The sequence below is a fragment of the Lutra lutra genome, chromosome 7 (assembly GCF_902655055.1).
Source record: "Lutra lutra chromosome 7, mLutLut1.2, whole genome shotgun sequence".
Taxonomy (NCBI): domain Eukaryota; kingdom Metazoa; phylum Chordata; class Mammalia; order Carnivora; family Mustelidae; genus Lutra; species Lutra lutra.
In genome coordinates, this window is record NC_062284.1 from 9,111,898 (window position 1) to 9,124,953 (window position 13,056).

General features: G+C 47.1%; 1 protein-coding gene across 2 annotated transcripts in view; it reads left to right on the forward strand.

Moving 5' to 3' along the window:
- KLHL25 (kelch like family member 25) overlaps positions 1-13,056 on the forward strand; it is a 93,623-nt gene that overhangs the window by 3,556 nt on the left and 77,011 nt on the right. The window contains exon 2 of one of the 2 annotated variants that reach the window (XM_047737872.1): positions 11,034-11,178. In XM_047737872.1, coding sequence (XP_047593828.1) covers positions 11,133-11,178 — 46 coding nt within the window. In that variant the 5' untranslated portion in view covers positions 11,034-11,132. Of the gene's footprint in view, positions 1-11,029; positions 11,179-13,056 lie in introns of both variants that reach the window. The other variant, XM_047737871.1, reaches the window with a different exon arrangement.

Genomic DNA, 13,056 nt, shown 5'->3' on the forward strand with positions numbered 1-13,056 from the left:
AAATAATAAAATGGTAGAACTTCTGATCTGTACTGTGAAAAAGGTTCCTAGAAAAAAAATCTCGTTGGGGCTCCTGGCTGGCTTTGTCACTGGAGCATGCAAATCTTGGTCACAGAGTTGTGGGTTTGAGCCAAATAAAATCTTAGAAAGAGAGAGAGAGAAGAGGAAGGAAGAGGGGGAGGGAGGGAGAAAGAGGAAGGAAGGAAAGAGGGAGGGAGGGAGGGAGGGAGGAAAGAAAGAAGGGAGGAAGGAAGCTTTGCAAAAATATTGCCTAAGTCCCTTTTTCCATTTTTTCTCTTTTTTCCTTCTGTCCATGAAAACTAAAATTAAAGAACAATTGGCTAGAATTCCTGAAAAGCAAACACGAACTCTACACTGAGACAAGCCCTCCGCTGGTGTAACCTGTTGACCTGCAGGACACCAGCTAGGACCAAAAACAAGGCATTTCCCAAAGGCTCCCTGGCAGCCCAGAAATAGGACTCAGAGTAGCTGGCTTCCTTCCAGAGCAGCATTTACTAGCCCTCTGCAGGATGTGGCACGTGGGTCCCCTGCAGGTCTAAGAGCCGCCCCCCACCTGCAGCGAGAATCCAGGAAGTCCCCACAGGCAGTGCATAGTGAATACGGAGCACCCAGCTCCCTGCTGTGATAAAGTGGGAAGCAGAGAAGGATCAGGGACTGGGCTTTTGATCAAATCAGAGAGCTATCAAGGGCTCGAAGAACCACATTCTGGAAACACATTCTATACACAGAGCGTGGGATACCCACATACGAGAGAGCGCTCGTCAATGTCTAGACACATAGTAACACGTAGAGCTGGGTGTCTGGGCTTATGTAATATTTTCCATCCCAGTATCCCTAGAACACCCACAATTCAAGCAACCCAGGCTCCCCCCTGCACCCCCAGGCTGAAGTCCCGCTGCAGTATCTTGCACAAAGCCAGTGCAGCCCGCAGCCCACCCCCAGGTTCCCAGCATGCCTCAGACCCTCTCTTCCTATCCACCTGCATTCAAGAACATTAAAGCCCCAGCCGCCGGTGCAGGTAGTTTGTAACTGTGTTAGAAGGAACCACTTCACTCCCGTGTTCTTACGGCCTCGCACAGTGTGATAATGTTTCCTTGATTCTCTGTCTTTGACGGCTGCGTATCAACAGTCCCTGCTGCACAGAGCTGACTTTTCTGAACACTCAAAACTGCTACACACACACACACACACACACACACACACACACACTCACTCACACATGCCACAGGACAAGGCCAATTCTCCCTATAAATTTGTACGCTTGTTGCCATGGAGACAGGCTCCGGATGCTCCAAGTGCGGATCAGCAGTGCCACCTAGTGGGATATTGGTACACTGCATTCCCTGAACCGCTCAATGTTGGATGCAAGGGGATGCCTTTTTTTTTTTTTTTTTTAAGCTATCTGGTGTTTCCCCTCAATATTTCTAGGGATCTGCCCACTAATATCTCTTTAACCAAGTTTTTGGGGCCTCTTCGCCTCCCACGTGCAGAACTAGTGCTCAAAGTCAGATTTGGCACTAGTGTTCCATCTCATTTTCTGAATATTCGTCTGTGCTATCCCATGCCTACACCACCGCCACCGCCCCCCGCCTTGCATATTGCATTGAGGTTCCAAGAAAGTTCTGTTCCCTCTCAGATCACAATCGATCTGAAATTCCTTAAGTTTGGCACTGTTCAGGGTTTTTCAACAGCAGCCTTTCATTCTCTTGCAAGTTCAACCACACCAGCAACCAGCAATAAGGGCAACACATTCTTAAGGGATTTGGGGGGAGGGGAAGGGATGGCATTTGTCCTGAACGTGAAAAGGGAGAGAGGATGGACTCCTTCAGGAATCCCGTCTGTTTTCCCTCCTTACCCTCCATTTACAGAACAAAAACTTGTCTCTCGTACCCTGGTCAAAAGATAGAATATTTTTCTGTACGTTAATTCTTGAATCCATGAAACTTCCAAAGCAGTGGTGTAAATAATTCAGGCAATAAACAAGGGGAGCCAGATGGAGTGGTCTTCACAGTTATTTTCACTTCTCTGTCAAAATATTTAGCTGATACATAAATCTTTTAGCACACATTAATTTGGCACTGCCTGCAAACATTACCATGAACGCTAATCGCCCCTCAATTACTTAATGTGGCTTCCATTTCCGCAAGTCTTCAGCACTTGCCAGAGGACTGGACCCAAAACTCGGAATACAAGACCCAGAAGGGCCCGGCCTGAACTAAGGGACAGGTGCAGTCCTCCCCTACCTGGGCCCAAGCTGCAGACCCAACCCTCCTCCTGCCTTCCCAACCTGCCTGGAAATCGGTGGGCAAAGCTGACTCCTGTGTTGTAAACAGACGCTGAGGCAATTCAGAGAGCCGGGGTGGGGAGGGGGGAGCAGAATGGGGATATTTCTGGAATAGGTCTATTCTCTGGGGCTGCGTAAATCAGCCTGAACTCCTCAGAACTCTGTTTCCTACAGACTGTGGGAACATGAAACCAGATTACTGCTACCGAGTTGACCGGTGTGGTTCTCAGCTTTCAAAGGCACGCATGGCATAAAACCAAATATATTTTTAATACACTGGAAATGTGAGGTGGGTTTTAAAGCAAGGGATTAGGGACGCCTGGATGGCTCAGTTGGTTAAATGTCTGCCTTCGGTTCAAGTCGTGATCCCAGGGTCCCAGGCTCCCTGCTCAGCGGGGAGCCTGCTAAATAAATAAATAAATAAATAAAATAAAACCTTCTCTTGCTCTCTCAAATAAATAAAATAAAATAAAATAAAAATGTTAATAATAATAAAGCAAGGAATTAAAGCTAGAAGAAAAAATTGGGATAAACTGGAGGGGGTCGGTCGGTCTGCCACACTTTCCTCCCCTCCAGCCTGACTAGGAAGAAATCTGTAATGACACCTCCTCAAATTCAGAGAGACTGGACCCTGCAGAGGGTTCCAAGGGCTACTGTCTAGAACTAACAACAGAGCTTAAGAGAGAGAAAAGGCTCAAGCTATGAGAATCCCCTTCCATTCAGCAAGACCGCTTGAAGGATGGGCTTCATGCTCAGCCTTGTGCTCAGCAGTGAGGATGAAACCATGAATACAGCTCTGACTTGGCCTTCGTGGCAGGATAGATAGATAGGGTAGACAGAACTATGGCCCCCAAAGATGTCTGCAGGCTAACCCCCAGAACACGCGACCACACTCTCCGACACGGCTCAGGAAATTTGCAGGTGTGATTAGGCTAAGCATCCTGAGATGGGAGAACGTCTTGGGTTATTGGGGTGGACCCTGTGTCATCACCAGGGTCCTTATAAAAGCAGGCAGGAGGTTCAGAGTCAATCATAGGGGATGTGAAGTGGGAGGTTAGAGGGATGTGAGGAAGGAACCACGAGCCAAGGAAGGCAGGTGGCTTCTAGAAGCTGGGAAAGGCAAAGCACCAGATTTCCCCCAAAGCCTCCAGAAGGAATGTAACCCCACCAGCACCTTGACTGTAGACCTCTGAACTCCAGACAGTAAGAGAGTATAAATATGGACGGTCTTAAGGCACTAGGTTTGTGATAATTTGTTGCAGCAGCTGTGGAAAATTAATCCACCTATCAACACATTCTTCCCAGTGTCAGCATTGCTGTAATAGAGGTATGTGTGGGTCACTTGATGAGGGAGAAACAAGACGAGGGTCAGTCCTTCCAGAGAGGCCATGGAAGGCTTCACGGAGGGGGTGATGGAACCACTCCCAGAGACAGACAGAGGAGAAGTTCCAAAGCCAGGGAATTTAGGAAGCATTCCTGGCTGTTGGCAAGGCATGAGTAAAGGCACAGACACAGGAAGTGCACAGCATGTTCATGCAATAGAAAGAATGTTCTAGAATGTTCTAAGGAGCTGAACAAGAGGTCTGGAAAGATGAATTTGCAGACCAAGTCTTAAGGCAGGGATGGCTTCATGAACCAGGCAATGGAGTGGAAAATGAGCCATTTTCTCAGGAATTTGACTAAACCTCAAAGCCCAGGGCAGTGTGATAGGTGCCCCTACACAAGGTAGAGATGTGTGCGGCACTTGGCTGAGAAGCAAAATTGAAGGGGGAGGAGGGGCCAAAACGCTCAGGAATCAAGACAATGCAATATTTAAAAATCCAAATTTAAGACCATAGAGTGATGGACGGGGGAGAAATCTCAAAGTTTTAAATAAAGACAGGATCAGGTACAATTCCTCTCACTGAAGCACAATTGAGCCTGAGGCAAATGGGGAAATCAGCCATTCTGATCCTATCCTTACATTTTTTTATATTCTGCTCCTCGTGCATCATTTACATTAATTTTGATTGCTTTGAACATTGCAGAAAGATGTTAATTACCTCGATCACTGAGGTTTTGGCATTTCTTTAATCCCACACCTGGGCCAGTGCCTCACTTACCTTACCCTAGTCCTGGCCTCATCCCTACACTGTAAAGAGAGCACAAGCCTGTTGGCTGATATCCCCCTCCACAACCCGTGTGAGAGAGGCCGGAGATTCAAAGGGGATTTCTTGGGGACAGGAATGTTTTTTAAGGAATTCAAAGAGGGGCACCTGGGTGGCTCAGTGGGTTAAAGCCTCTGCCTTTGGCTCAGGTCATGATCCCAGGGTTCTGAGATCGAGCCCCGCATTGGGCTCTCTGCTTCGCGGGGACCCTGCTTCCTCCTCTCTCTCTGCCTGCCTCTCTGCCTGCTTGTGATCTCTGTCTGTCAAATAAATAAATAAAATCTTAAAAAAAAAAGAAAAGAAAAGAAATTCAAAGAAATAGAAGGGCGAGTCTAGTGTGTGCTCCCTGGTATTTGGGCATACAGAGGCAAAAGCTTCCTGCTCTCCTGGCCATAACAAGGCACCAAGGAAAGGACCACAGATAAAGGACCGCAGACAGGTCCATTTTCCCTCCAGAAGGATTCATATGGGAGAGGGGGTCCAGGGATGATGCCCCAGACCAGGTGTAGGCTGGAGAGAGGACTTGAGTCAGAGCAGCACTGAGGGGACTTTGCTCAGATTAACTGAATGCTGCAGAGAGGGGACCCCATTAGAGGGGAGCCCCGTGGGGGTGACTGTCAAGGGAGAGTCAGAAAATGCTCAGAGGGTGAATCACCTGTATTAAGAAGTGAAGGTGCCCGTGGGATGTCTCAGAGGAACCTAATGATATGCCCTAGAGAAGCCACGTGGCTCACCGCTTCCAACAGCCCCACAGAAACGTAGGAACAAAAGCTCCAGCTAAGTCAAAAGACCTTTGACCAGAGTCCCACCCATCCCTCCAGCACCTGCCCTGGAAAAGCCAACAGTAAGGCAGAGGGTGTGACATGGAACAAGGACACAGAAAGGATAGGCAGGTGCCCTCTTCCTCCTGGTGGCTGAGGCAGACCGAGTGAGGAGGGGAGGGAAAACTATTTGAACGGCCTGAGAAATTCGTGTCTTGTTTCACATCGGATTGGACTTTTCAATACCTGAAAAGGAGGCTAATTAGGCCCTAAAGTGGTTAAAAAAGAACAGGCTTTGCCCAAGATCAGTTGGAGTATAATTGAAGGTAGCGATGAGGAAAAAATAAAGCAATCTCCTAATTGCTTCCTATGGAGTTCAATTCACTTAATAAAATAATTATCCTGGTTATTCTCCATTCATTCTCCTCTCCAGTCCTCTCTCTATCCTTCCCTGCCCTTGGGGATCTCGGAGACCCATCCCTGCAGAGTGCAGCAGATGGGCTCCCAAGACGGCCACTGCAGTGGTTAATTTCATGTATCAGCTTGGTTGGGCCAGGAGGTGACCAGACAGCTGGACAAGCATTATCCTGGGTGTGTCTGCCAGGGTGTTTGGAGGATGAAATTAACATTTGAACTGATAGACTGAGTAAAGCACATCACCCTCCCAGTATGGTGGGTCTCATCCAATCACTTGAAGGACTGACTAGAACAAACAGGTTGAGTTACAAGGGAAATTCTCCAGCCTGACTGTTTGAGCTAGGACGTCAGTCTCCTGCATTCAGACTGGAACTTACACCATAAGCTTTCTTGAGTCTCCAGCTTGCCAACTACATGTCTTCAGACTTCTTAGCCTCCATAGTTGTGTGAACCAATTCCTTACAATAAGTGTGTGTGTGTGTTTGTGTGTGTGTGTGTGTGTGTGTGTGTGTGTAGAGATAGAGAAACAGAAACAGAGAGAGACAAAGCGACTGAGAATGAGAGGTCCTGTTTCTCTGCAGAACCCTCCCTAGCACAGCTGCCTTCCAATTGGGCTCTGCCAAGGGCAGCCAAGACCTGCCCTCCCCCCACGCCTCTGACAGCATCCCTGTCCCTCCATGACCAAAATCTCTCCCACAGCTCCAGATCTCAGAGGCTCTAGGAACAAGTTTTCTAATCCCGGTGTCATCAGTCCAAGGGTGGTGATGTCTTTCATTATTGCTAGTTCTGGGAGTTCCAACATCTTTTGTTCATACTTACAAGCCCAACCCACAAACACCTGTTATGATTAGACCCTTTGTTAAAAGTCTCTCCCATTTAAGCCATTTGAATAAACTCCACTTCCCATCTGGACCCCAAATGATACATCCAGGTAATGGATACCTCTTCCACATTGGCTATAGAGAACAAGGCAAGAAAGCATGGAGATACAGATGTGTTTTAGGTAAGAATGAAATAGGTGGCAAGGCGGGGTCACACTGTTGGCTTGCATCGTCTTTATGAAGAAAGACCAAAGATCATGCAAAAGCACAATCAAGGCAATGAAGCTTTGAAGCAGGTGGTAAAAGGAATAGAAGAACCACCATTAGATTGGACACCATGACTTTTTAGAGGCACCACTCTGTACCTTTAATGGGGTGGGCTCGTCGCTGATTCAGATAGCACCGTCTTCAGCGTCTGCACTGTTCCCCTTAGGAAACCACAACTACAAATAACTATCCAAACAGCTGTTCAGGGCAGCCTGAGTTCAGAGACTGAATAGGATACATTGTATCTGTAACAAAAAGAGGAACAAGACTTGGCACATCTACAAAGATCAAAGGCACAAATACTGCAAAGTCAGGAGCCCACAAACTCTTATCTTATCTTGGAACATGTTATGGCTTGAATGGCCCGGGTGAAAGCTAATGGTCCATAATTCATCAAAAGCCAGATCAACGGGCTTGTATAATCAATAGACTAACCAACACTGACTTTACCACTCTGAAATAGCACAGTATGGTAGAAAGAGCAAGAAGTCAGATAACTTGGGGCATGTGGATAGCTCAGTCGATTAAGCATCCAACTCTTGATCTCAGCTCTGGTCTTGATCTCACAGTCATGAGTTCAAGCCCGGCATTGGGCTCCTTGCTGGGCGTGGAGCCTACTTTAAAAAAAAAAAAAAAAAAGGTTGGGGGGAGAAGGAAGGAAAAAAAAGGTCTGGGTAACTTGAAGACTTACCAGCTGAGTTTTGGCAAATCACTTAAATTCACCAAGTCTCCATCTTCTCATCTGTAAAACAAGGATAACGCCACTTATCCATATGAGTTCAAGCACCGGGCCCTGAGCTCAACAAAGGGGAACTATTCTCAAAGCCTGGCTTAACGTGTCAATAATGGTAAGGTCTAGACCATACTAAAGGGTCTGGGTAGAAAAGGAATAATTAAAGAGGTTACCCAGATCATTCTTTGACAACCAAAATATCAATTGGTTCATATTTGGAAATATTACTTAGATCATATTATAGCTGCTATAGATGACTTGGAATAAGGTCCTGCAGAAGATCATGGGAGAGAAGATGATAAAGATTCAAACACAGGTCATCTACGGAGTCACTCTATGGGGAATGCATCTTTAAAAGAAGAGCAAGACTGAACAGCCAAGCTGACATTCTGGGGTTATTCTGTACCCACCATGGGGAAATTTCAAAGCTTTCTCAAAAAAGTATCAGACGCCTGGACTCTCCTGTTTAAGCTCTCCAGTGCTCGACAGTCTGACTCCCGTGTGGGAGATTTCCTTTGAGCCTTCTCTTTGCACTGCTGTCACTTTCCCACGTTCTCACAATAACAGAGGAGTCTGCATCTGGAGGTGGTGGAGGGGGGAGGCAGAGATGGAGAAAGACCAGCTTGAAGCAAAAGGAAGACAGAATATGACACCAGAGTGTTGGAACAAAATTATTCTCTCCAGTTACTCCCAGGAGCTGGTCCTGTGAATTTCCAGTAACTTTCATGGTTAATTTCCATGGTATCAATCACATGGAGCAGTTTCATTATTATGTGACATCACAGATCAAGACTGAAAGTATTAGCCTATGAAATGGACCAAATACTGAAGCTCAGAAAAGATAAGGGACATACCCATGATCACACGGCCAGAAAGCATTCCTCCACAGTCTTAGTGAGCCTTGGAGCATCCTACTCCAATTTGGCCTATTGGAACTGAGATTTACTAAAGACTGTACATGAAAGAGATGCCTGGATGGCTCAGTCAGTTAAGTGTCTGCCTTCGACTTGAGTTGTGATCTCAGGGTCCTGGGATCAAGTCCTGCTTTGGGCTCCCTGCTCAGCGGGGACTCTGCTTCTCCCTCTCCCTCCCCCTACTCATGCTCTCTCTCTCTCAAATAAATAAATAAAATATTTTTAAGTAAATAGAAATGTTTTTTTTTTGTTTTCATGTTAATTTTAGTCCTTCAATTACAGTCAGAACTACACATTATTTTTGAAACCTGGTATGATCTTTTGAAAGACATGGGTTTGATCCCCAACCCTGCTGTGGCCAAACCACGTGCCCTTGGGCATGTTGTCTTCCACTCTCCAGTCTGGGCCTGGGTCTCCAGAAATGCAAAATGGGAACAGTGGCAACTTCCAGGCTATGCCCTCACCAAAGATATCCCAGCAAGAGGTGAGGGGGGCCCGCGAGGCTGAAACTGCCCAGATGGGCAACCTCTACTAATTCCTACAAAGCCACCGTAGGTGCTAGAGCTGCCTCAAACATTATAAAAACTAGAAATGCTATTTCTACACTGCCAAGCAAAGTAGGGGGTACATAGTAAGTGGTCAGTTAACAGGGAAGGATGTCTTTGGCTGCCAATAACAAAAAATTTTCAACTTGGTCGATGCAAGAAAATATTCCTTGGTTCACAGAACTCCAAGTCCTGAGGGAGGGTGGGGGCCAGGAGATCCAGCCAGAGAATCTGCTTGCCTCTGCCCTTCTCTGGGCTGGCTCTTTCTCAGACAGGAAACAAGATGGCGGCAGCATTTGTTGTCCTGATAGCTGTGTACTCCAATGTCCCTGGGGAAGAGAAAAGGCAACTTCCAGAAGGTCTCAGAAGAGTTGGAAGCTTCTTTCTCGGGAACACCCAACATGTGCCTCTTCCTTGTCTATGTTGAGCCAGGGCACATCCATTTCCTGAAAGAAGCCGAGCCCAGAACAAGACCAGGCACAGCCTGGCTCAGGCTCGCTTGTCACGGAGCCCGTCATGGCACAAGGGGATGGGTCATCCTGATGTGTGTTCACTGTAAAATTCTTTGAACTTTCAGGTGTCTGAAAGTTTTCACAGTAAAACATGGAGGAATGGGGAAAAGAGGTGACACTTGTATTTTAAGAAATTCCAAACTGCTCTCCCTCTCCAGCTCCACACGCCCTCCCTTCTTGTCTGGCTGCTTTAGTAGGTTCCCTTGCAGTCCTTCCCAGTGACTGGGTCTAAAGGGGTGGGGCACAGGCCACCTAAACTGACGTGGGTCATCTCTGCAGTGACCAGAAGGTGACAGGGCTTGGACCAGGAAACTTGGCAATTAAGCTCTGACGACGGCAGAGCCTCTGACGCTAGAGGGCGCTCCCGCGGCGTCCTGAGCTCCGAGGCTGAGGGCGCTTTGACCGAGAGCCAGGTTCCCTCCCCCTCATCAGGGCTTGGGACCCACTCACCGCCTCTGCAACTACCTGAGGAAAACAGCTCTTCAAACAGAACAGTCTGAGAGTCAGGGCCTGCAGTCTGGCCCCCCAGAGATTCTGATGAAGAAGATAGGGAGGGAGGGACGGAGGAAGGGAGGAAAGACAGTAACGTGCACTGAGCAAGTGTCAGTCAGTGCTAAATGCTTTCACATCACTTATTTCTTGTTTTAGTTATGAATCAGTCTGAAAATAGAACAGCTCTTGTAGGGCAAAGGACGTCCATTTCATTCTTGGCAGACATGGCCCCATTAGGGGCTCCCAGGGCAGAGCAACTTTTCTGGGCAGTAATGTACTGCCCACCCCTTGCTCCAAGACTCAAGAGGCTCAGAGTAGCTTGTTCTCCAGGGCTGAGAAAGCATCTCTAGTGACTTCCTATGACCTCACCCAGCATCCTCAAGGAGGCTACCCACCCCTCCTATGCCTGCCCACCAGCTTCTTCACGTAAGGTTAGAAGAGTAGGTTAACTTTGCACCCTTCCTCAGCTCAAACCATCCACTGCTCCCGTTGATCCAAGTATTTCCAAAGACCATCTGGCACCTTAGCCACGAGAGATCCAGGCAAAACTACTCAATCATTCCATCTTTCAAAATCATAATCACGTCTCAACTATGGTACTTAGAGACCTCCTGCCTCCATGGCTCCAACAGGCCAGCCCAGCAGGAAGCCCAGCCGCCAGGACTCCTCAGAGCTGCCTGAAGGTTAGACACCTCATCTCCCCTTATAAGGAAGCTGGAAAAGCCACTTTCTGGCTTTCAACCTGTCAGATTGGAAGAAAGAGGGATCTGAATGAATCCTCTGGGAATCTGGTTAGAAAGGGTGTCATCTCCCAGATTTTGATGAGTGTTCCTTTGGTGTTTACATATCGTTACTCTGTGAGTCATACATGTCAGGCCGAAGAAATGAAACAAGCATAAAGACAATTGGATTCACCCACGCACCCATCCCGAGGTATACACCCTAACATGGTGATGAATTCTCCACTTAACCGTTACTTCCATGCATCTGTGGGTACACACACTACCTTTCCTGAAACGTGATGTCAAACGCTCTATTTGCAGTTTGTTTTTTATCATTTAACAATAATCCCAAGTACCTTTCAATGGTTAAGGAATCTCTTTTTTTTTTTTAAGCAAGATCATGACTCTCCTGCTGATACCAAATGAACGCATGTGAACAATTTTATTTAACTTGTTACTGATGAGGTAACCTTGAAGAAGTTTCCAGAATACTGAGATGGATTTGCAGGTGGACACAGATGTGGCTTCCTCCCCGGGGACAGGTGAGTCAAACGAATGTACACTCGACAGAATTTATGTTACACATCCATAAAGAATAATTTGTGTTGTTGTTAGTTGTCTATAATCTATAGATTTAAGAAATAGCTCAAAGACCACGAAAGATTGGGAATTCCCCCAGAATCAGAACCAGCAGACCCTGAAAAGCAGTGTCTGCTTTTCAACTGAAACACATGTTTGTTGTTTTTTTTTTCCCCTACACTGTGCAAACAAATATACCTCTATGCTCTCTTTTTAATGGTTATGGCTTTTTATTATGTCATGTTTCTATAATTCATGTAGCAAACTATCATTAGGCTTATAGTTGTTTTTGACCCTTTATCAGTGTAAACAACGCAGGGAGAATCCCCTCACTGTGAGCATCTTTGCGCATTACTTGATTAATTCCTTCAGATTAGTTCCTAGGAATGAAAGTCCTGGTGGGGGGTGCACCTGGGTGGCTCAGTGGGTTAAAGCCTCTGCCTTCAGCTTAGGTCATGATCGCAGGGTCCTGGGATCGAGCCCCGCATCGGGCTCTCTGCTCAGCAGGGAGTCTGCTTCCCTCTCTCTCTGCCTGCCTCTCTGCCTGCTTGTGATCTCTGTCAAATAAATAAATAAAATCTTTAAAAAAAAAAAAAAAGTCCTGGGTGGAAGGATGTCCCCGTGTTCAAGGTTGGATACGTGTTGGCAAATGGCCTCTGTGATCTTCTTTCTAAACGTTGAGTTCTACCTCAAATCCAAGCCCTCAAGTCCGATTTAAGACTCAGAGGTTTTACGCTCTTTGGACAAGAAATCATTCTTGGCACCAAAATTTCAATCCACTTCTCTGTAACTTTATTCTCTAATGAAGATCAAGACCACAGCGTGTGAAGTCAATGGAGAATTCAAACAAATGGACAGATAATTCAACATAAACAATCTTTTGTTTCTGCAATTTCCTCCTTCCTAGCTGACTCCAAATAACCCACTCCCCTCCCTGTGTCTAGATCCCCCCCCCCCCCACGAAGCTGCTGTCTGCAGAAGCAGAGAAAAGAGGTCCTCAGGGCCTCAGTGTCCAGAGACCTGCCAGGCCTGTTACAAAATGGGCCTGGCTGGGGCGCCTGGCTGGCTCAGTCGGTACAGCATAAGACTCTCCATCTTACCAAGATCTTGACTCTTGGTAATACTTATCAGACAAGATCATGGGGAGAACTGGACAACACTGAACTTTCCTTGAGCCGCGTTCTCCCAGCAAACAGACACAGTGAAGAAATTCTCCCAAGCTGGCATATCCTGAAATCTTCCCATTCATTTGTGTTCTGGAAAACAGCTTGCCCCAAAGAACGGGCCTTTCCCATATGACAGAGAAGACAGGCTGTTCCCTCTTCCTCATGACTCCCATGGACTCACAGACGAACCCCACATTCCCTGTGACCCGGCTGGACCCTGTCCCTCCAGCCTTCTGTTCTTTGTGCCATCAGTGACTGGCAGAACTACTGTCCCCCAAAACTAGCTAGACAGGGAGAGGAAACACTCCCTGTCCTGATGACTGAGACCAGCCCTGATCACAGAAACAGCCCGACTCTAAAATCACTCCATCCGTAACTTACCTGCTCCTCCCTAGAAAAGTTGAAGGCAAAACTACCTCGCCTCATGAGATACTCAAATCTTCGGATCTGGGGTATTCTCCCGTTGCCGCAGCCTGAAGAAAGTCAATGCACTTACTTGCTTGGTTTTGTGGGGATTTTCTGGCTTTGACCCACCTCTCCATCAGAGCACAATAGTGTTGTTCTCCCAGGAGCTATCAGCTGAGGCATTCCTAGCACCCCTCTCCCACACTGGAAAAGCTGGGGTCTGATCCATGCCCAGTGCCTACCTCTCTGCCCACTTCCTTTCTTCAAAGC